The 25,454-nt window shown below is 39.6% G+C and overlaps 1 protein-coding gene across 1 annotated transcript in view; it reads right to left on the reverse strand.

Annotated features, from left to right (window-relative positions):
• Positions 1-7,428: 7,428 nt before the first annotated feature.
• The window catches only part of VWDE (von Willebrand factor D and EGF domains), an 80,340-nt gene continuing 62,314 nt past the window's right edge, over positions 7,429-25,454 (reverse strand). The window contains exons 25-31 of the mRNA XM_075214044.1: positions 24,607-24,702; positions 23,393-23,488; positions 22,616-22,711; positions 21,272-21,367; positions 19,551-19,646; positions 19,345-19,448; positions 7,429-11,458 (exon numbers count right to left, since the gene is read on the reverse strand). Of these exons, the coding sequence (XP_075070145.1) occupies positions 11,444-11,458; positions 19,345-19,448; positions 19,551-19,646; positions 21,272-21,367; positions 22,616-22,711; positions 23,393-23,488; positions 24,607-24,702 (599 nt within the window). The 3' untranslated portion in view covers positions 7,429-11,443. The remainder of the gene's footprint in view (positions 11,459-19,344; positions 19,449-19,550; positions 19,647-21,271; positions 21,368-22,615; positions 22,712-23,392; positions 23,489-24,606; positions 24,703-25,454) is intronic.

Here is a 25,454-nt window from a genome sequence, read left to right on the forward strand (position 1 = left end):
CTGTGATTACAGAAATGGAGGGTATTGAGTTATAGATTCTTGGGGCTCAGTTTATTGCTCCTGGATCCTACAAATAATGTCCTCCATTATATGAATACTTTTTAGGTTGCCTGCTGGATTCCTCTGCAGGATTAAAACCCCCCACCCTCCACTCACATTCTATTCCGGGATGCTACCTACAGGCCGTGTCATCTAGCACAGTACATACATAGTACTGCCTTGTTACTTTGTGTTATGATCATTCAGAGGTTGAAGTTGGTAAGTGGTCTGGAGTGCTTTTATTGAATGGGACTAAATGAATTCACATTTTTATATTTAACTGTAATATCTCTTTGACACCAAGGCAGTATGCTTGGAGAACTGGAGAGTGTGATGTTGTCAACTATGAGGGACACTAGAGAGAGGTCGGTGATATTCGGAAGAGGGAAGATAATTATAGATTGAGGTAAAAAGTCTTCTGGTTTCTTCAAGACCAGTCAGTGCAGATATAACTTCTTCTAAATTGATTTCATCCTCCCTCAACATAGCCTTAAAATTGGTCTTTGTATTTCTGGTTAACTGCGTCGTCATTGTCATCACTGGTGGTAACCAATGAAACAGCAGAAATAATCTAATCGTTATCACATCATGCAGCACTGTATTTGGGGGAGAAGGATACAGAAGCACTTTATATGGGGCACGTGGGGGAGGGGGGGAGTCAACCTTGGGGATAACAAGCAAACTGATCCATTATCGCCACCCTAACTTTCAATCTCTGTATTTTGATGATTATCCGAATGTAAGTAAATCATGACTGACAAGGTTTTTCTACATTACTGGAACCAGTAAAGAAATATGTTGCTTTTCAAATGCTGTAACCTGTAGTTGGTGCCTCTGATTTTATGTCAACATCACCCAGAATACTAAATGAGAGCATGATGTCCTTCTGGTTGCTTCTTACTGATGCATCATTTTGTTCTACGGCACTTGTCTGGCTCATTTCAGCATGACTATTCCCTCTTTATTAGATCAATTTTTGAAATTACCATTACAACAGCTGCATTGAGTTTGATTGCTCGACAAAAAGCCTGTTACACCACAAAATTTACTTCTCCTTGCATTTTGATGCTGTTCACTCATTTTTAATTGTTTGGTTTGGAATTTTGTGCTAGATTGTTTTCACGCAGCCAGGTGTGGTCTTAAGAAGACCCTTGTGCTTCCTCTCTTTCGTATCCCTAAAAATATAAAGTGCATCTACCTACAGCTGGGATGGGGAATGGTGCAGGAAGATGTGGGCGCTGGGATTTTTTAGCTTATACATAGAAGATGGTCTTAAAGCAAGACACTGGTGGTGCGTCAAATTGTGTGTTCAGCTGAAGTTAAAGCAGCCACTGTCACTGAGTGTGCTGAGGACTTTATGTACAAATGTTTACAAAATCTAATCCGTTCTAACTGTATTAGATGAACCACATGGAGGAACTTTTTAAAAGGCTTTTGTGTGGCTTTACCTAGCCAACCATTAACAAACACACTGTTTGTGCTGTGTGAACACTTCATGCAGAAGGTTTGATCCCATAAAATGATCCTTGTGTAAAATTCAGTTGAACTGAAACAATTCCAGTTCTACCAACAGATGGCACCAACACACATTTTGTGAAAAACTCCAAGAAACAAAATGTTTTAGTTTTGCATACCGTGAATTTACACCTTTTTATATTGACGAGCCCCAGATATAGTATTTTTGTACACTCGCAGTGCTGCACACTCGTTTGTTTTGTATCTTTTTTTTTTTTTAGTGCATTGTATTTTTATTGCAGTATATAGTATTTTTGGTATATTAGTACAAGTGAACAATAGAGTAATTCATGATTTAGTCACTTAAATACTTACAATATACATGGCTGAATATATTGTCCCAGATGAGGGCAAGTTTTGATTTTTTTATTATTTTTTTATGTAATTGCTGTATTTACGGTTTACATACTGGAACAAACTATTTGAAAAAAGTTAATCCAGTGTTGTCAATCGTAAATATTCTTCATCTTTTCACCTATTTCACCTTAACTGTGGGGTGTATTTAGACTTTTTCCTTATTTTATAGAGCTTTTACACCATATTTTCCTGGTCTATTTAAAAAGCTTTGCATTCCCAAAAAGTGTCTGGTTTTTGTTATAGCGTTCTTTGCTATCCCTCTTTAAAATAACCAAAGATAAGGAGTGTGGTCTGTTTCCTTTTCATCTCTGAAATCTGCTTTACTTAAATAAATGACTGACCTTTGACCTCACCCCCTATAATTTGTAGTCCAATTCTGAGGGTCAGTGTTTTGGGTCCTCTTAGTCTAAGGCTGGGTACACACAGAAAATTTCTCCCGATGTAATATCATTAATGATTTTACCAACGACTGAAAGTTCCGATCAGCAGCCGATTCCTGTGTACACGTTTTACATGATTTACCTTCAGATCTGTGCTCTTCATCTGTCATAACCATCGGCTGAAAAGATGGTGACTCTGCACACTCCATAGAGATCTATGGACACTGCCGGTCCGGAGTGCTTACACACTGCAGAATTGGAACGACATTGTTCCATCTTTGAACGAGACTTTTAGTCCGGTTTAAAAATCAAATGAAACAATACGATGGATTTTGGAACAATAGTCGGTCATCGGTGCAGCGTAGACACTAATGTCATATCAGACTTAAACATTTTCTGCTCCTCTCAAAAGGACTCGGTATTATATATTATTGACCTTGAATATTTTATATACCCACAAATCCCCTGTAAACATTTACGAGCTTTGAACATTTAAAAGCCCCTTTTTTGTTTTCTTTTGCAGATAATATATTATCCTGATTTCTTTATATAGTGCCCCTTCATTATGAAGCCCATTACAGAAAATATGTAATCACTCACCTCAGTCTCTGCCCCATGGGAGCTTACAGTCTAAATTCTTTAACACAAAAACACACACGGGTCCATTTTGCCAGAAGCCAGGTAACCGTTATGTTTACGGCCCTTCACTCACTTGAATGGAATCTCAAAAGAGTTACTTATGTGGAAAGGCCGTTGGCATGTTTAAAAAGAAATAAACCATACGTCTGGATGTAGCCTGACATCCTATGAAAGATTGAAACACGAGTTTTAAAACATGGGCTTTAGTCATTGAAGCTCTGATACAAAGTAATTAATGGAGAATTGTAAATCATGTTTATGTAATCTCTAGTTCTCAGTCCTGATACTATGTATCAGTGCTTTATCTGGTGTTGTCATCGGCCATGTGAATGTCTCACTTAACCGCTTTCTGACTATCAATGAAGCCTGAGATTTTGTTTAAAAATGTCATGTAAAAATGTCTCCAGATCAGGTGCTTCCTCCACCCAGTGCTGGAACCAACCTCCGTACCCAGCGCTATGCCCAGAACCCATGTGGTTTCTAACCAGGTGATTACTGTAGCATTCAACATGGTCGCCAGCTGAATTTCACCAGTTCAACGGTCTTGAACATGTTTGCGGCACAATCTTCAATATGCGCCTCTTCAAGCTTAAATTGCTACATTTTATAGTTTTAACTTTTTTTTTTTAAATTCAAAAATAATATCACTGTGTACAAACTTTGTCCTTCATTTCTGAGGTTCACTCAGAAAAGTGTTAAAATGTTAAAGCTCGAACATGTTCACACTGCTCAGATTAAACTCTCATTTTTTAGTCAATTTAAGTTCAAGAATTTGCGTCAAATAGATTCCAAAACTTGTGCCATGACCCCAGTGTTTCTCCGCCTACTCAAGACTTTCCCAACTTTCTACCATCCTAAGGATTTGTGCACTCAGGTGAAAATAAAAGAATATACTCATCCCAATCTTTATGGTCCTGTCTCACTGAGCTGGGGCTCTGTTATGGAAGTGATGATGTGTTGTGCACCGGTTCCATCTACTCACGTACAATACACATAAGTTTACCTGATGGAATCTGCTGTTTCTGTCCTGTGTGGCTTACATACAGTACTTCCTAACGCTGTGCCAGGGCCGACCCCTTTATCAACTGGAGCAACATTAATATGACAATGCTGTTTGTTTCACAGACTAAACATTAAACAACTTGTGGTAGTAAAGTTGCAATTACATGTGGTATTCTGGTTCACCGTGATTGACGAATGAACCAATCTATGGCCAATATCTATCTATCTATCTTACATTTATCTATCTCATATATCTATATTTCATATTTATTTGATATCTATCACATATCTCATCTATCTCTCATATCTATCTCATATCTATTTCTCTACCTATCATCATCATCATCACCATTTATTTATATAGCACCACTGATTCCGCAGCGCTGTACAGAGAACTCATTCACATCAGTCCCTGCCCCATTGGAGCTTACAGTCTAAATTCCCTAACACACACACACACACACACAGAGAGAGAGAGAGACTAGGGTCAATTTTGATAGAAGCCAATTAACCTACCAGTATGTTTTTGGAGTGTGGGAGGAAACCGCAGCACCCGGAGGAAACCCACGCAAACACGGGGAGAACATACAAATTCCACACAGATAAGGTCATGGTCGGGAATTGAACTCATGACCCCAGCGCTGAGCAGAAGTGCTAACCACTAAGCCACTGTGCTGCCCAATCTCATATCTTTCTACCCATCTCTGTATCTTAAATCTATTTCATAGCAATCTATTTAAAATATCTATATATCTATCTCATATCTATTGATCTCATATTTATCTATATATTATATCTTTCTATATCTCATCTATTTCATATCTATCTCATACCTATCACTCTTTGAAAACCCATCTCTTTTATAGAGGTGACCTTATCCTCGATAACACTATTCACACTAATGCACCGTCACAACTGTCCCAATCTCTACTCTGAGCCACACTCGCTCCTCTTGTTTCAGCTGTGCCCTCTCCCACTTAGAATGTAAGCTCTCCAATGAGCAGGGTCCTCCATACCTTTTTTCTCATGTCTGCATTTATTTTGTCTGCCCTGTATGTCCCTGTTTTATGTATGTCCTGTTTTCCTTACTGTACAGCGCTGCGGAGCACTGTGGCACCTTACAAATCTACGATAATACATTTCTATCTATCTAGATCTCGATCTCATATTTACCTATTTCATATTTAGCTGTATATCATATCTACATCTATATATTGTATCATATTTATCTGTATCTATATCTTCTATCTATCTATTTCAAATACATCTGGATTCTAAACAGCAGCATTATAATCTCTGTGGACAATAGTGAGCCGTTAGCAATCCCTAATGACTTTCTAAATAGGAGGAAACATACATTTGTTGGGCATGAAACGCGTTGCTCACATGTGGTCTGCCTGTTGTGTGATATAATTATCTGTATAACGTGTTATCACACAGGGCCGGCAGTCCATCTGTTCAGCGGAACAGGGACAGAATGATTTATACAGAGCTGTCAGTGAGGAGCCTGGGAGCACTGGAATTTCCTGGTTCTCCTCTAATTAACAATCATGTAATTAAAATAGAGGATATCTGACAACTGTATTTATGAGTATGTTATGATGATGTTGGTAGCTAACAGTGTCTGACAGGTCATTACCAGCTTTATATTAAAGTGTCTCGATAAACAACTATTTCTTTGTGGCCTTTTTCAATAATTCTTTGGGTTTATGCTCTTAGGGCTAGATTTACTAACAATCGAGTTTGGTGGTTTGAAACCGCCATCTATTTCCGGCGGATTAGTGGTCCAAACCGCTGCATTTACTGTAGAGCGGTTTGAGGCTTCAATTTAAAATGACTGGCGATGTGTGGCGGATTGAAAAAGCTAAACCGCCGGCGGTTTTGTCCAAACCGCCATCCAAAAGACAGGACAGGACAGTTTTAACTGCTTCAGAATGGCTTGTTAGCTCAAACAAACTATTTTGCCATTCAGAACATAAGAGAAAGCATCACTGACATTTAAATTATGTGCAATCATTATTTACTGATTAAAGTGAAAGTTCACTACACTTCACTGTGTTGACAGCTACGTGTGCTCTCCTCCTCGCTGCTGAAGACAACTTGGCTGCGCTCACTTTTCTCTCTCTGTCACCTCAGTTCCCAACAAACACAAAACAGGCTCTGCTCCTCAGATGCTCCATACTTTCTCCTAGAACAGCTGCTCAGGGGTCATCAGTTCAGTTTTAAACCCCTTTTATTTCTATGCATCATCTAGGATTGTCCGCCTCTAATATCACCACTGTATATGTGAAAGGATCAAAAGTCACTGAAAAATGTATATGAGCAGTGGCAACACACATCAGTTTCTTTAATGTACGCATCTGAGGTATTTAGAGTTTGGCTGGGGTATCACACTTGAATCTCTTAATATCAGGCAACATGCAGTATATTTTTCGAGATCCAGTTTCATAGCTGTATGAAATGGTTTGTATGAGGCATGGTTCAAGTCTATCAAGTCTACATTGCAATCTAGTTAAACCACTGGGTTCCCGGGCACGGTTTAGAGAGTACTCACCTTGGGGAAGTGGACTCCCTATTCTGTGATGGCGTGCGACCGCTCTGATATTTGCAGATTGGAGGTTTACACCAATAATTTATTTACATTCCATAATCTATTTGTTAAAGGTTGATTTTTGACTGTTAAAGAAGTCAGGGCCTACTTATGTTACAAATATGATAAAACATTTATCGCAGTATTATAAGTTCCACCCTGTGGAGTCACTAGATATCCTCAGGGGTGGATCTAGACACACCCGTTGCGTTAAGCAGTACACTCCCTCTTTTGACTATGCTGAACGTCAAGGTGTGCCTTGCATTTGGCCACACCTGGGTGGCGTGGCTAGCACTTTTGAAGTGCTGGACTGCCCTGTTCTCTCCTCCCCTCCATTTCCATGTGCACCAAGACACCATACTATGCAGAGCAACAGCGAACAGAATATTTACCAAATTACACCACTGATCGGAACAAAGCTGTCCCGACTAGGATTGCGGGATGGAGAGCTCAAATCGGGACTGTCATTATCATCATTTATTTATATAGCGCCACTAATTCTGCAGCGCTGTACAGAGAACTCACTCACATCAATTCCAGCCCCATTGGAGCTTATAGTCTAAATTCCCTAACACACACACACACACACACACACACACACTTATTGATAGCAGCCAATTAACCTACCAGTATGTTTTTGGAGTGTGGGAGAAAACCAGAGCACCCGGAGGAAACCCACGCAAACACGGGGAGAACATACAAGCTCCACACAGATAAGACCATGGTCAGGAATTGAACTCGTGACCACAGTACTGTAAGGCAGAAGTGCTAACCACTAAACCACCGTGCCCGACTAAATTTAGATGGTTGGAAGGCATGCAATCTCCCTTCAATTATTTTTCAAAAGTAGACACATATATCAAAAACTGTATTTTCTTATTCTAATAACAAACGAAACCTACACAATTTCTGTGAACAAATTTTATTTCAAAAAATCATTTCAAATCATCGTAGTGTCTGTGCAGCAAATTATGGATAACTCTCTGCATGTTCAAACCTAACCTTAATTAAAACATGTTTATTTGCCAGCTATACTGTAGGTATAAATCTAAGAGAAATCAATCTTTTCATTTTGGTTATTTTTAGGGAAAAATCACTCCATATTATAGAGATCTATGCTTTTCATTTCTCTCACACTCAGCAGAGACAATGTTTTGGTGTAAAAACAAGTCTCTGTGATATGCATTGCTAATTAAATGAAGGCATTAATAAATTTAAATGTTTGTGAATCTCGAGCTATCCACAAACAACCGAAAACTCAAGCCATGTGTCAGCACCTAGCTGCTGCACTTTCATGAAATATTCTAAATAATGTGTTCTCTCATGCTCAGTAGAGACAATGTTTTGGTGTAAATACAAGTCCCTGTGATATGCATTGCTAATTAAATGAAGGCATTAATAAATTTAAATGTTTGTGAATCTCGAGCTATCCACAAACAACCGAAAACTCAAGCCATGTGTCAGCACCTAGCTGCTGCGCTTTCATAAAATATTCTAAATAATGTATACCTAGTGAAATTCCAGATATTAAATAAATAAATAAGAGCACCCATCATTGTAGTGGTAGAACATTGGAAATTGGATATGACATTAAGATTAATAACTGTCATTAAATGTTAAACTTATTGTCAAATTCAATAACATTTCATGCTAGTCATTTCATTTGTTACCCTTGTTTAGTTTTTATATCTACTTGGCCACTAGCACCGAACAATAACTAAAAGGAGGAGAGTAACAACAAGTATTCTTGTTGTTTAAAAAGAAAGCTGCTTCCTTTTTTTTTACATTTCCCAAAATGTACGGTAAAGTGTAGAGACATTGAAAAAAACAAAACAATGGGCCTAAATCATTAAGGAATGTAAATGCCGATACGTGCCGTATTTTGCGTAAAGTCATCTGCGCATGGCCAGAAACTAACCATAAGCTAGAGAACTCAGCAAAGTCCAAATCATCTTCGAGCGCAAAGGATCCTTACTACAGCCTATAATTTCATGGGCAGAATGGGGAGGGGACTGGGCGTATGCACGTAGTCAAGGTACACAGGGTCAAAAGCAGGATTTTTAAGGGGGGTTTTCCTCCCCCACCCAAAAAAAAAATATATAGAGAGAGAGCAGCTCCTTATTGGCGATGCTCTAGTGTACAGCAGCCGCGGCGCTGTTAAAGAAGCATCCGCAGCAGGTGCTGTATTGCACCACCGCAGACTCTTCTGTGACAGCGCCGCGGCTGCTGTACAGTATACAGTGGTGCTGTGTAGGGGCAATGTTTAGTGTCCGTTCGTTCGCGGAGGGGAGGGGTTTCTGGAGAACCCCCCCCTGCGTGCGCCCCTGGTACAGTAAGGGCGTGCCAAGTTTGAGCGCACACAGCAGCGTCTTATTCCAGCTTTGGGCAGCTCTAAGATACGTGATTTTCAATCAAATCACCTGCACCAGCTACAGGTCAGGTATAAGTGCCGATTACTAGTGATGACGGCTGTGTATACATGCTAGAACATGTGTTTGCAATCAGCAGCAACTGTAAAATTTTATCATATCTACAATAGATATTAATAACATCCTAATGTTTTCTATGGGGGGAATTTAATTGGCCGCGTTACTGCCAAAAGTAACTACGTTAGTGCGCGTTATTACCCTTAGTAAGCTAATTTTTAATGCTGATTAAGTGGATTTCTGAGCCGTGAGCAGAAATCCGGATTAAAATGACTGTGTTAATGGTAATTGAGCGCAGGCCGCGTTACTTTCGGTAGTAAGGTGGCAAATTCAGTTTTCCTCTACGTGTATTTATGCTTATTTGATCATTAATGACTATATTATCACCAGGTTACATTATTTGAATAGTTTTATTTTTTTCTCAGTGATATAGCCATCATCGTCATCTGTTTATATAGCACCACCATTTCCGCAGCGCTGTACAGAGAATAGTTCTCTCATTCACATCAGCACCTGCCCCACAGACAGACACAGACAGTTTTTAATTTTGTCAGAAGCCAATTAACCTACCAGTATCTTTTTGGGAATATGGGAGGAAACCAGAGCACACGAAGAAAACCCACGCAAACACGGAGAGAATATACAAAGTCCGCCCAGATAAAGCCCTGAATCGAAATGACGACCCCAACGCTGTGAGGCAGAAGTGCTAACCACTGAGCCACCGTGCTGCCTTTGGGAATTGAGAATATGAGAATTATATATAACGGCTACCTCTACGGAGAGGGGACAGGCTCCAGGATGTATTATAGTATAAAAAAAGCTAGCTCAGATGTCAACTGGTGTGTGCTGTTAAATATACAGGTCATAAAGTAAGGTTTATCACAAATCTACCCTTCAACTACAATATAAAAACACAAAATACTATAAAAAGTATTTATTTATTCTTAAATTATTAAAAAAAAACTGGAATGCTGTTAGAAATGTATAATAAAATCTAGAAAAAACATCTAAAACTAGATGTGCATAAAAGTATAGAACTTTGTATAAATGTTGTATAGAGATATTAAATAAAATTAATTTTCTCAGTTGAACTCTTCAGGGGACCTATAATAATACAAACAGTTATCGACACAGAGAAACTAAAAAAAAATATTACAAATATATATAAATGTCCATCTTCTACTAAGTATCATTCTTTCGATCCAATATGGCACTATAGTCCTTTTGTAAATATAAAGTTGAACCCTGTTCTAACCTAACTGCAACCACTGATTAATCTGCTTGAAAGTGTCTCCTAGCTGCGAGAATAGAAAGGCTGGCAGAGTGCAGTCCTACCAACACTGCTCCCATTTCTTATTGTCAACATTAACACGATGGCCAGTACTAATACTACAACTTGCAGCACGGAACGGCATACTCCCCACCAATCCCGCTTTTTTTTGCAAGGTAATTGGAATTCTGAGAACCAGAATTGATCGTGATCTGTATTTACATGGGATAGGTGTATGGATGGAACAGGGAGTGGACTGGGTAGAATTGGGGGTGGGCGAATTTGCTACTCTAACTATTGGAACGGTCAGGTCATTGGTGTGAAACATAGGAGGTTATCTACCCAACTTAAACTAGTTGTAGGCAGGTTTGGCAATCTAAGTACGTAGCCGCCATACCACCACCAACGGCTCATGGTTATTTTAATCCGCCACTGATACTAAGTAGAAGGTGGACATTTCATTTAATAACATGGTGTTAATGACATAAATGTGCTGTAACCCATACTGACCAATCAGGTGTTTGTTTCTATCTCTTTTACAGGGTGATAAAAGCCATGCTCTGATTGGACACTATTAGGATATTGAACATTTATGATATCTGAACAATATATACCTTCACCACACATTACAGCTCATTTGCTATCATTGCACAGCAACCAATCAGCAATTAGTTTTCATCTGTCTAGTGCAAGTGAGACAATGAAAGCAATTTTCTGATTGGTTGTTACGATCCTGCACCTAAATTCAATGTCAGCAAATGACATAACTTTTCCTATCGGACCATCTGCCATAAATGTTTGTAAACGCCTTTTTCTAACTTTTTTTTTATAGAAACATGTTGCTTTTTAATGGTCCTTTATACTTGATCTTAAACCCATGATAATAACCCAAGATTCCCAATTGTACAGTATTAATGTTTGAATGTTGAATGCAGCAGTAGGAATGAAAGCTGTTTAGTCATTATATTAGCATAATGGTACAATGCAACTGAAAATGACAGTAAGTGTTCATCAAACTTTATGATTTTGCTGCAAAATATTCTCTTTTTTTCTTGTCCAATATTTCTTCTCCGAATCCTGCCGAGAAGTAATGTTTCGATGTGCTACAAAGTCACGCTGATCTGACATATCCTGTATCCATCCTGGAGATTACTTTGTTGGTCTTTTTTCAGTGTTTATCAAAATATTCAATTCACATCTGTGTATCCTTATTAAAAACACGTGTTCAACCCCGTAAGCCCTGTAAATAAAATAAAAAAAGCAAAACATACTAAGCACAAAGCTTTAAGTAAAATCACTTTATGACAATTAGAAATATCTATGAAAACACAAAAAATACACTTTTTTGTAATGTTTACATTAATATTTGGTTTTAAAGTCCTGCATATTATTTTTTAAAATTATTTTACTTAATGGGATGCTAACTCTCTCCTTTTATATTTGTCTAATATAATTATTAAAAGATTACTGTCTAAAAAATAATCCTTCTCATAGGAATTTACCTAATGTCTGTGGTAGTGGTTAATTTGCTTACAGAGCTGATCATTCAGTAGAGGTGCCATGTTTTATCTTCTCTTCCCCACAATCCTTTTTTATTACATGTCCACAGACATAACTGAAAATAATATTTGTATAATCAACACGTTCTGATGTCAGAACCTGGTGATTATGGTGGGTAACTAACCCCTTATTTAAGGTGGGCTTCTGGGGCATGCTGGGAATAGTAGTTCAACATAAACTGAAGACCTGTGTCTTGCCTAAGCCCACGGTATAGGATCTGCAGGTGTTACGATGGTGTCTCCTGACGATGAATTATCATTGTAGTGGTTTTATAACAACAGTAACCAGTTTTTACTGTTTCCTTTGCAAGTGTTGGGGTTTTGCTATATTTCATGGGGTGAGGAGGATTAAACAAATGTACTTAATTTTAAATATACGACCAGCTGTAGCATAAGAAAACTACTAAATGGTAAAGAATACATCAGAGCAATGGTACAGCATGGTATAGGTTTATTAACAGGCGCAATTTTGTTTGTTAGAGACAAAGAGGGATGGAGACCGCACCAGTAATGTAGTGTGACCTACTTATAAATGTGAATTCATTACCTAGGAGAAAGAGACTCCCAGGGGGTGCTCCCAAAACACTTGGTAGGTACATAAAATACAGAAAAGAAAAGCAGTGTGTAGGAGGGGCACTCCTTAGGCCACAACATACATAAAACATATAATTTTATTAGATATACATTAAAATTAACTGGTAGGACAAGAGCGAAATAATTAAAATGTAATTGTTTTATGGCCGTACGAAAAATACATTGCTGAGATGAAACGCCAATTAAACGATATATCTTGTTACCAGCGTCTGATTTTTAATCCTACCGCCAATTTCCTAAACATTTATCAAAGAATTATAGATTCAGCCTTTCAAAGGGGAATTATCTCAAAATCTGACCACAATTTTCTTGAAGTTAAAAATCCAAAGGTGCCAACAATATATATGTTACCTAAAATACATAAAAATGAAAACAATCCCCCGGCCAATAATCTCAGGTATTGATGGTCTTACAGAAAATGCCAGCCGCTTCGTAGACCATCATATGCGACCCTATGTAGTAAGTTTACCATCCTACACAGGGGCGCACGCAGGGGGGGTTTCTGAGTCTCCAGAAACCCCCACCCCCTCCGCGGATCTTAGTCGGCAAAAGCATGTTTTTAAACATGCAAAAGATTTTTTCTATTACAGCACCGCCGCGACGCTTCTGTCACAGCGCCGCGGCTGCTGTATAACTCACGTTCGCGAGAAGGAGCTGCTGCGCATATGCAAGCGCAGCAGCTCCTCCCTTGAATACCCAGCATCACTCATCCTGGCTTCCCTGGAGCACGGTAGGCCCTATAAAAGTTCAAGAATTTGTCACAATTTTTTTTAACTTTAGAGAATATTCAATAATCATCCATGGTTCTTAACACTGTCCTCCACAATGACATAAAGCATGTTTAGCATTGTGATAATACACAGGGAATGGGTCCTTATGATATTTAAGCTCTTTAGAGTGTAAGGGGCTCCTCTCACTTCGAGCCAGGAGTTGATTTACTGTATAGTTTCCTTTGCTCCTCCATGGAACCGAAGTCTGGGATGTGAGTAGAGTGTCTGTGCAACTGACTGTTCCTTAAGCTGGAGTATTTAGTACATTGTAACAGTAAAGGAGACTTGTTCTCCAGTACTTCTTGCTCACATTTATGGCACAGTCTGTTCTCTTTAGGTTTATAATTTTTCTTGTGCCTCACTATCCAGGCTCTGGGCACTTAGTGTATAGAAGGTGCATGTCTCTGTTTCATATTTTTAAGATTTTTTTATATTGGTGCCAGTAATCCCTTTGTAATGTCTGGTAAATTGATAGTTTCCCAAATGTTCTTTTTTTTAGTTCTTTCTTCCATATTTCTGTATATTGCTCTTTGACTTATTACTTACTTCATTTATTTCCTTTTTTTGCTGTTAATAATGAGCTTTTGGCTAAAGAGCTTATGAGTTGTTCCTGATGACATGGTTTATTCAGGAACTCATAGGTTAGCATTGAATTCTGTTTGGAACTGCTTTTGTTTAAATGTGGCCAATATGCTTGTGATATCTTCTGTACTGCAATGTGTAAGGGGGACTCAACTCAGAGCAGCAGCCTTTTCTTTTACCTTCCTGTTCTAGAACCTCTACTATAGGTATGAGTGTAAACGAGTCAGGATTCCTTTGAAGATGGCTGGCCGTAAGACTGGATCTACTAAATGTCCCATATTCTCTGCTCTAAATCCATGTTTATGGAGAAAAACTCCCTGGATCCACCCAACTTCTCCCAGAATCCTTTTGTGCAAACTTTTGCATCTCTCACAGACGCCGCCGTTTTGGCCTGCAGATCCATACATTTCCCTGCACTTATGCACAAGTCTGCACTTATGCATAAGGTGTCAATGATTGTCTGTATTCCTGTATAGGAAAAAAGAAAGAAGGCACTCTCCACTAATTTACAATAATAGGTATTATAGACAATCTGCATAGGCAAAGCGAGGGGGTCCTAGTGCCTGGAAACCCCCCTCCAAGCCTGGGGCACTGTATAACTGAGGTGGCTGGACCCTGTTCCCCCTTCACACAGCTCTGCTTGAAAAGGGAGAGCTGTGTGCCCCTAACAGCAGTGCATGTAGCATTGCCCATGTATATTATGGGGATAGGAAGAGTTGGAGAGCTACCTAGCACTGTCTAATATTATAGCCACACCCCCATGCATGCTGGTCACGCCCACTAGTGGCGTGGTGTGGAAATCCCCCTCTACAAATCCTGCGTTTGCCCCTGCTACACTAGAGATACCCTTGATGTTCTCTCTAAAATTCAAAATATAACTGTTAGTACCGATGTTAAACTTGCCTCGTATGACGTTGAATCCTTGTATACCAACATAAAACATGAACAAGGTCTAAATGCTGTTCAATATTATCTGAACATGGATACCAACTTAGAATAAATTTCAAAAGTGTTAAAATCATTTCTGTCTAACTAAGAATTATTTCGTCTTCAACGAGGGGTACTACCTCCAAGTTAGAGGGACAGCAATGGGGACGGTTTGTGCACCAACTTACGCTAATTTATTCCTGGGTTGGTGGGAACAGGAACATGTATTTACTGAAAGGAATGAAAAGTTTACTAACCACGTGATAATGTGGCTACGATACATCGATGATATCCTGATTTTATGGGATGGAGATACTAATCTTTTTCACTCCTTCACAACTGTTCTCAACACTAATGATCTAAACCTCAAATTGACATCAGAGATCAGTTCATCTGCCATAAATTTTCTGGATTTAACCATCCGAAAAACTGATGAAGGAACTCGAACTACAGATATGTTTAGAAAAAAGACCGCCACCAATACCATCTTACACAAAAAAAGTGCACACTTCCCACCTGTTATTAAGGGAATTCCTAAAGGTGAATATCTGAGAATTAAACGAAATTGTTCTGACATTACCACATACATGAATAGAGCAGGTGAACTTACAACAAGATTAAAAAACAGAGGATACAGCAATAAGATGCTAAGTGAAGCTAAAAAAATCTGTGTCAAAACGGAATAGGGAGTCTCTTGTATACCCCTCAAGGAACTTAGAAACTAAAGATTCTAAGATCAGGATGGTTGGCACTTTTTGTAACCAATGGAAAGAAATTAAAACTGTTTTTCAAAAACACTGGCACGTATTGCTTACTGATAGAGATCTAGAGAATAATCTTGACAATACTATCTCTTTCAGTTGGAGAAGAGCCAGAAATCTGAAGGATAAATTGGTTCATAGTCACTTACAAAAGAAAATCACTACTGTAGAGACCGAAAGGTTTCTTTACATGTGGCACGTGTAAAACGTGTCAATACATGGTCCCCACTAAAACTTACCAAGATCAATTCGGAAAAAACATAGCAAATAGAGGATTTCCTCAATTGCAACTCTGCAGGGGTCATTTACTGTCTTTCATGCCCCTGCCCTAAAATATATATTGGGATGACGACACGGCCCCTTAAGAAACGCATATCTGAACATGTATACAATATTAAAAACAGCGTTAGGGACCAAGGAAATTTCAAAACTCTTACCACGGTTGCTAAACATTTGATGCTCCATCATAATAGCAATCCGAAATTTATTAAAGCCTACGCCATGGAGAAAATCAAAATGGGAATACGAGGCGGTGATATCCAAAAAGAATTATTAAAAAAGGAAACCAGAAAAATCTTCCTAATGGGGAGTATGGTCCCTAAGGGTTTAAATGACTACAATAGTTATATGGCCTTCTTATAATTAACTCCTTACTTTACCAGCTCTAGTGGTAATATTCCTTATTAACATTATCTTATACATCATTAGAACCGTTTTTACTTTAACTCAATACTTATTGAGGGAGATTTTATTAATACTGTACCTCATGTTACACTACTCCTTCTAGGGAGTAATGTTTTTTCATTCATCATAAGGGATATCATTATATGAAATTAAATTCTATGGGAAGAATGATAGTAATATATTTTTTGACAATCAATGGACAGTTTTCTATACACACCGTCTTAGTTAAGAATTTTGTTTTCACCTATTCCCTTATATATCAATTATTTACTGTGCCTCGTTTTAGATATTATTGGATTTACTAATATATCATCTTTAATCTAGCACTATCTATGACTATGTATCTTCTGGCTGGGAGCGCAATACAGGTCTCCTTATCATAGGTAATTAATTATCTGCCCACTCCTTACAGATATAGCGTATACATCGACTATTTGGATACACAACACTAATGTATCCTTAGGGCCACGAGACCTTAATAACTTCAGTCATGAGAACGTTTTGCTTACATCTATGAAGATCAATTATATTATGTACATGCAAATCCTAGCAATCTACGATACTTTCTCTATATTGGCCGACTCTCATGTCAATCAAGGGATGATCCAACCCTCTGACTCTGATTGTACCACTTAGGATTACGTCACTCAACACGCCCACTATACTTACTATTTAAGAGCTGTCAGTCTGTTCCCCGCTGCAGCCTTGAGAAAGCCATAGAGCGAAACGCGCGTTGGCGTTTTGCCCTGCTACTTCAATTTTTCTAGCCAGCAGCAATCTCCCTCTGATCGCTGGCCAGCTTCAGATTCGGACAGGGCATTTCACATATACCCGCGATCACAGGGAGTTAATCCATACCCGTCCGTCCGCATTTCATGTTGCATTGTTGCTGATCGGTGCGAGCACCCTTTATCTATGGGAATATTTATGGGAGATTTTGACCAACCACGGTACTCTCAGTTCTATTTCTAACTCCAACCTCAGCAGGGCAACTGTGGGTAGTTTAGACCCGCGTCTCACGGGTATTTGCTAACATAGCTCTCTCCGTTTATTCTTACGGGGAGATCTTTAACATACTATTGCTTGGCGATGCCACTACTGCTAGGTTATATGGCCAGACACTAACAGCCATACTCTCAGATACACGTAACCTATCTTACATTATATTGGCATCTCCTACTTTTCATTATAGCTGGCTATTGTTTGCACTTAATAAGGTGCATTATTTAATAGTAGCAGAGGCATTGCAATCTATCTTGCATTTTAACTCACTTAAACACTGTTTTGTCCTTATGTGTTTTACATTTTAATTATTTCGCTCTTGTCCTACCAGTTAATTTTAATGTATACCTAATAAAATGATATGTTTTATTTATGTTGTGGCCTAAGGAGTGCCCCTCCTACACACTGCTTTTCTTTTCTGCAATTTTGTTTGTGAAAGAAATTTAAAGGGCGGAAATTTAAGGGACTAACCCAGCAGCTTTTTCAGCCAACCAAACATCACCCTTTAATAGAGAGAAATAAATCAGGATTATTTTTTGGCAAAGGTAAGTTACTATATGTTAAATTACCTTCTAAATCTGTCAATAAAATTAGTATAAAAGTATGCAAGTACTGTTTGTGCGCAGCATTACAGTGTCTGAGTTATTGGGCCTGAATCATTAAGGCATGCAAAACAAAGGTAAATCACGTTTAAAAAAAAATATGCATATAATTCGGGCATACACAGGTCTGTATTCAACTACAAGCAGATCTGAAGAAACGTTTCTAGTTGAATACAGGTCTAGGTACGCAGCCCCAACAATATGACGGTAAAAGCTGCTGCAGCTCCAACAATAAGACAGTAAAAGCCGCTGCAGCTCCAACAATAAGACGGTAAAAGCCGCTGCAGCTCCAAAAATATGACAGTAAAAGCCGCAGCAACCCCAACAATATGACGGTAAAAGCCGCAGCAACCCCAACAATATGACGGTAAAAGCCGCAGCAACCCCAACAATATGACAGTAAAAGCCGAAACAACCCCAACAATATGACGGTAAAAGCCTGCAGCAACTCCAATACGACAGTAAAAGCCGCTGCAGCTCCAACAATAAGACGGTAAAAGCCCGCAGCAACCCCAACAATATGACAGTAAAATCCGCAGCAACCCCAACAATATGACGGTAAAAGCCGCAGCAACCCCAACAATATGACGGTAAAAGCCCGCAGCAACTCCAATACGACAGTAAAAGCCGCTGCAGCTCCAACAATAAGACAGTAAAAGCCGCTGCATCTCCAACAATAAGATGGTAAAAGCCCGCTGCAGCTACAATAATACGACAGTAAAAGTCAGCTGCAGCCCCAACAATATTATGGTAAAAGCCCGCTGCAGCTACAATAATACGACAGTAAAAGCCGCTGCAGCACCAACAATATGAAGGTAAAAGCCTGCTGCACCTCTTATAATATGACAGTAAAAGACCGCTGCAGCCCCAACAATATGAAGGTAAAAGCCCACTGCAGCTCAAACAATAAGACAAAAGCCTGCTGCAGCACTAACAATATGACAGTAAAAGCCCACTGCAGATCCAACAATACCGCAGTAAAATCCTCTGCAGCTCCAACATTATGACAGTAAAAGCCCGCTGCAGCTACAATATTAGGATGATAAAAGCCCACTGCAGCTCCAACAATATGACAGTAAAAGCCGCTGCAGTTCCAACAATACGTCAGTAAAAGCCGCTGCAGCTCCAACAATACGACAGTAAAAGCCGCTGCAGCTCCAACAATACGACAGTAAAAGCCGCTGCAGCTCTAACAATACGACAGTAAAATCCACTGCAGCTCCAACAATAAAACAGTAAAAGCCGCTGGAGCACCAACAATACAACAGAAAAAGCCGCTGCTGCACCAACAATATGACAGTAGAAGCCCGCTGCAGCTCCAACAATATGACATTAAAAACTGCTGCAGCTCCAACAATACAACAATAAAAGCCTCTGCAGCTCCAACAATAGGATGATAAAAGCCCACTGCAGCTCCAACAATAAGACGGTAAACACTTAAGATTTATTTTTTGTTTGCAAACTTTTATCCCCACAGAATAGCCGTCAGCTGTGTCCTTGTAAAGGTTGTGTGTAAACATACATTTAAACTACAATTTTGATAACAGCGTCTCATTCAGCAAATCTTTCTCTCTTACAAAGCCCACCCATGACACAACAGTAATACTCTTTCATATCACACTTCATCTCAGAAGACGCCTATTACCTGTGATCTCTGATTACACGTTACTCCGGCGTATCCAGGGCGGCAGGAACAGATATTAGGCAACGTACATCGACCTCCGTATAAACACTTGTAATTGCAGACAGCTGCAATAATTAAGGAAACACATTAAACAAAGAAACATTTTTTCAAGGACATTATTTAAATAAACAGAAACAAAAAGTACGAAAAAGCAAAGTATCACTTACGTGTCTGGCACTGAGCCCCTTCCCAGTCCGCCGGGCAGTGGCACATGTTAGGTCCAATGCACTCACCCCCGTTCCTACATTTCTGGAGGCAGATCGCTGTTGGAATGCAAAACTGCAATTAATTAACAAAATATACACAGTGAATAGACTCACAGTCTGTGGAGTAAACTCACATCCAATGTAATTCTGCTCTGTGCAGAACAGAAATATTTGTTCTTTCAACAATAACTACTGTGTAAGATTAATGTGAACAGTTACGTATGTTGTTTATGATCCGTTTAGGCACAAGGTCTATACATAAAGAGCCATTATGTAGAGATGGGCGCAATTTAAAATGTAGGTGTAAATGGAGTCCGAAAAAAGACACATTTTATGTAGTATCCTGTGTTGGACGCTTCTCAGAAAATCTTCATCATTATCAGTTGGTATCTTACACCAGGGGTAGAGTGTCCGCAATAAATATGTTTCCTGGCAGGGATAATATCTTCATCTACATCCAGAATTGTACTTGAGCTACGCTTATATCATCATCATCATCATCATCATCACCACTTATTTATATAGCGCCACTGATTCCCCAACGCTGTACAGAGAACTCACTGACATCAGTCCCTGCCCCATTGGAACTTACAGTCTAAATTCCCTAACACACACACACAGACAGAGAGAGAGAGAGAGACAGACTAGGGTCAATTTTTTTTGTTAGCAGCCAATTAACCTACCAATAGGTTTTTGGAGTGTGGGAGGAAACCGGAGCACCCGGAGGAAACCCATGCAATCACGGGGAGAACATACGAACTCCACACAGATAAGGCCATGGTCGGGAATTGAACTCATGACCCCAGCGCTGTGAGGCAGAAGTGCTAACCACTTAGCCACCGTATATGTATTATTAATAATTATTATCACTGTTATTATTATTATTATTATTATTATTAATTGATTTGCCCAGACTAACAGCCAGGAGGTTTAAAAGTCCTGACTTTAATACGTAGTTACTTATCTTCTATCTAGAACAGTATACTCTGAAACCTATTTACCATAACTTCATAGATGTCCCAATTTCAGTGGGACAGTACCAAATTTAGGGCTCTATATTGCCGGGGACATGTTTGCGGAATGGAGACAGTTAATGGGCAGCCTAACTTGGAAACCCTCTGGGGGCGTTAACAATGCCCCCGTTGTGAGGTGGCCACGCCCCCTTTCCCGCGGAGGGTGGGCTTGCATGTTGGGAGGTATGTATTTACCAAAGACTGTATATACCATGCATGCCAATAGATTGTAAGCTTGTGGAGACAGCTGGAGGTCCTGTTCTCTGCAATAAACTTTACACCTGTATATTATCTCTCTCCCTTATTACCACGTTACAGAAAGTCCCCGTGTACATAAATTACAGATCACAAAGGACAATGAGCAGATGCACAGTGCGTGTTCTGATTCTACACTGGACACAGCAATATTGCAGAACTTAGGAAGCAGAACTTGCCCTGAACCATGCCCAGTGTTAGAACCCAACCTAGGGCTCACAAAGGTGCCCACAAGAATTCCGTTTCATAAAATAAACATTACATAAAAAATAAAACCCTATCTTTTATTTAATATACATAAAATAAAGCATTATTATTGCTGAAAAGATAAAATTACTAAAACACAGTTAACGATATGGAATTTACAATTTGCAATTTATTAAAGATCATATTGTTAACTAATAAAACATTTACGTGTGTTGCACTGATTCCCTTTCCAGCCCGATGGACACGAGCAAATATTGGGTCCCACACACTTCCCTCCGTTCATACATGTTGGGTCACAAATACCTAAAACAAATAATAGGTTCAGAATTTAGATGTCACGTTGTTCATGTAGAGGAGCATTCAGCTTATAATATAAATGTAACTATATCACCTCTCCCCAGCACACCCACCATTCTCTATATATAGAAGGGTCCTGACCGTACTTGCCAACTTTCTACTCGTTCCCTCCGGGAGATCACAGAGGGCAGGTGATGTGTAAGGACAGAAGGGGGCGGGCGCCTCAAATTGCGTTGTTTTGCCTAAGCCCTGTGATGCAATCATGCAAAAGCGTCATTTTGCTGTGGGAGGTGGGGCCAAAATGACATGATTAACTGAGAGTCACGTCATGCAGGCTCCCATCAAAAGGAAGCGAGCAGGATGCTGGAGACTGGCCTGATCTCCCGGGAGCCTGGGAGACCTCCCCGGAATTCGGGAGTCTCTCAGACATTCCGGGAAGATGGGCAAGTATGGTCCTGACACTCTCTCCCTACTGCTGAAGGGGATAGACAGAGGTTCTGGCTTTATATAATTTCCTTACAGTTGAAAACGGTTTAGCAGAGTTGTAACACGGTAAAAATAAAAACAACAGCTCTCTGTCTGCAAAGTTCTACTGTAGGTTAAAGTCTATGGCCCCAAATGAATTCAGTATCGGAGATGTTGGTAAATACAATAAAATTGTTAGAGACAACTTAATGTATACATGCTTATCAACTGGGGGATATAATTCTTAAAAACACTGTTTCAACAGCTTTGCTGTCGTGGTATAAACTTTCAACCGATCCTCTATCAGCTTCAGTCCTTATTGTTTGCTTATGGTGACTTATTAAAAAAGTGAGTGGCTCGATACAATTTTGCCTGATTGATCCATGCTCGGTGTAGTTTACGCTCAATAAAGACGCTCTTAAAAATAATGTATATGGTACACATGCTGCACGTGTATCATATACACCAGGTTTACGCCAGGCACACATACACACCCACACACATTTACACAACCAGGTTGCAAGCGCAAGAAAACTTTGTTAACCTTTATTTTGATAGCGAAAAACACATTCACTTAATACAATACAGCAGATGTAATATTTCTTCTTGTGTAAGTAGCAAAATAATTTCTGCGTGCGCAGTGGAACTGGGAGACCTGTTGTATATATAAAGAATTATTTGCAGATTGATCTGATTTTTTCATTTGCGATAGTGATAGGAGGATTGCGCAGTACATGTACCGCCAGAGACAGCCACCGGATCTCTTCACTGGTGAGAGCTACCACTTACTTGTCTGACACCTTTTACCCACATATCCATCATGGCAGCTGCATATATTATTCCTCATGCACAGACCGCCATTCTTACAGGGAGGACTGCAAACCGCTGGGGGAAAACAATACAGTACGGTGAATTATTTTGCATTCATGTACTAGCTGCTAGACTTAAAGCGTATCTGTCACCTAAACACAGAATACCTGACTACTCTCCTGAAATTTGGGGAGTCCTCCAGATAAGCTGAATCGTCATGAATCAGCTCAGCCCAAAAAAATGTTTGTCACCACTGCAGTTGAAAACAAATACATCTTTATAAAATTCATATATGCTGACTCTCCAGGAATATTCAGGAGACTCCAGGAATCTGTTCTCCTGGGGCTCTGAGACAGTCTACAATGCTCCCGGATGGTGTTAGAAGTGGGTGGGGGAAGAGTTCCCTATGATCCCACGATCATGGCCTATTCACTGCTCTGTAATGATGCAAAATGCGCCATCTCACAGCGGTGGAGGACTGGGGTAATGCGGTCACCACTCCCTGCCGCCATAGATCCTATAATCTCCAGTGACAAGGTAGATTGTTTCTTATAATAATACACAAGTTACAATAATACCACCACCATAATTGATGGCATCACTAGATATTATTTATACAAATATTATCTACAGATGTTTATACAAATATGTAACGTGTTTGTAAAGGCAATCATTTTGAGCAGTGGTTTTTCTCAGTAGTGACAAGCGCATTACCCAACATATTTTATACATAATATAATACAACGTGGAACTCACCATTCTGACACTGGGCACCAAAGAAGCCGTTGAGACAGAGGCAGACGTTGGACTTCAGACAAATGCCACCATTGAGGCAAACGGGCTGGCACACCGCTAGGAAAAGAAATCAAACTGAAAAAATTACTTGGACACATTTAGAGGGGAATTCAACTGGCGGCGATGTGGCGCACGGTAATCGCGCTGCGCACATTGCGGTTATTTCAATAGAAATCTCCGATCATTTTAACTTGCACCTCTATGGGGTGCGAGGAATGATGAGCGGAGATTTCTGCCAAATCTCCGCCACAAAGTGTCTCCTGAAAGTCTTTAAGACACTTTGCAGTTAATTGAATCCCCCCCATAAACAAAGAATTAATAACGACGGACCTGATTCATCTTCGCAAGTAAGTCCATTTGCATGGCGCATCTTGCGTGAAAGGCATGCGCCAGAACAGGACTTACGCCAGTGAACGCAACTGAATGCAATTCATGTTTGTACGCAAATGCCACTTAGGACTGCCTACGACTTGAAGAGAGGAAAGGGTGAGGAATTGGCGTATGGACGTAGTAAAGGCGCTAACGCAGATGCGACCGATTCAAGTTCAGGGCATCTTGCACTCATTTGCTTTTAGCCGCGTCATTTGCACCAGCTACACGTTAGGTGTAAGTGCTGACTGATAGTGATGACTACACGTATGTATGCCAGAACATGTGTTTGCAAGTAATAGGAACTATAAAAATGCATTTTATGTACAGTACATATTAAGAACATCCTGACTTATGTCTTTAAATTTAAAAAAATATACATATCTATAATTTATTTATAACATATATGTTTTATATATATCCGATTTTAGAATTAGTAGTTGTTAATTTATTTTATAGAATATTTGTTTGGCATGCATTCTAATGGGACACATTTAACATGCATGTGTGTATCCTGCAGTGTGTTCTATCTGTCTACATACAACAAGTAACGTGTAACCACAGTGTACTTATACCCAGATTCAAATGGAAACGCATCTTGAGATCTGCTCGGATTTGTATACGTACATACAAGTTACGCGCGGTTTTTTTAGACGCCAGTTGCGTTCACAATGACTCAGACCCAGTGTGCTATCCAATACCCCCCCCCACCACACCACCACCACCAACAAACAGTAATTTATTATTGCTGACATAAAGTGATGCCAGCTTGTCTATACAGCGCAGAGCGGTGACACACACTGTACCTGTGCCGCAGGTGAGACCACTCCAGCCAGGTTTGCACTTGCACACATCGGGGGACGCACATTCACCTCCGTTTTCACAGTGTCGATTACAGACCACTACCCAAGACAATAAGAGATCAGTTAGAAATGTGTCACTTCGAATGTTGAGCAGGAGGCGTTATTCTTGTGGTGACTATTTAACACTCAGTGCGTCCCCCATGTGCTAGTAACAGGTGCACTTTAAGTTTATACTATGCTCCCGGACCTTTAGAGAGTGTTGTAATTACAGTATAATATAGTTTAACCCGCAAGCAGAGCCTGATTATCCAATAAGCTAGCTAGACTGCAGCCTAGGGTGCAAGGCTTTTGGGGGGGGGGGTGCAAAATTTTGAAGGGATGCAAAATTGTGGTAGGGAGAGGTATAAACTGAAATTCATTATAAAACATAAGAGAATAGTTGTTCTCTAAAGTAAAAAACAAAACGTAAAATAAAAAATGTAGTTAGGTTTTAATCTTGAAGTATTCCCCCAAAAAAAGCCAAATTGAGATTAATTTTGAAAAGATGAGAACATAAAAATTGGTTGTGGGGCGGTGGGAGGTGAAGGAAGCTGGGTTTTAAATTAAGGACGAGTTTGTTTTCACCCAACGTCTATTAGACTGGCTTTGATCAAGTTCCTGATTGACTGAGTCTAGATTTTATCTACAGTATATAGGACACTGTATATTTGCTGCTGTGTACGGGCTGAGAAATCAGTAAGCTTTGAACCAGACACTCAGAAATTATCTAGAAATTATTGGTTATTTCTCACTTCCCATAGGCAAACCGAGGGGGTTTTCTAGTGCCTGGAAACCCCCCTCCAAGCCTGGGG

The sequence above is a fragment of the Mixophyes fleayi genome, chromosome 5 (assembly GCF_038048845.1).
Source record: "Mixophyes fleayi isolate aMixFle1 chromosome 5, aMixFle1.hap1, whole genome shotgun sequence".
Lineage (NCBI taxonomy): Eukaryota > Metazoa > Chordata > Amphibia > Anura > Limnodynastidae > Mixophyes > Mixophyes fleayi.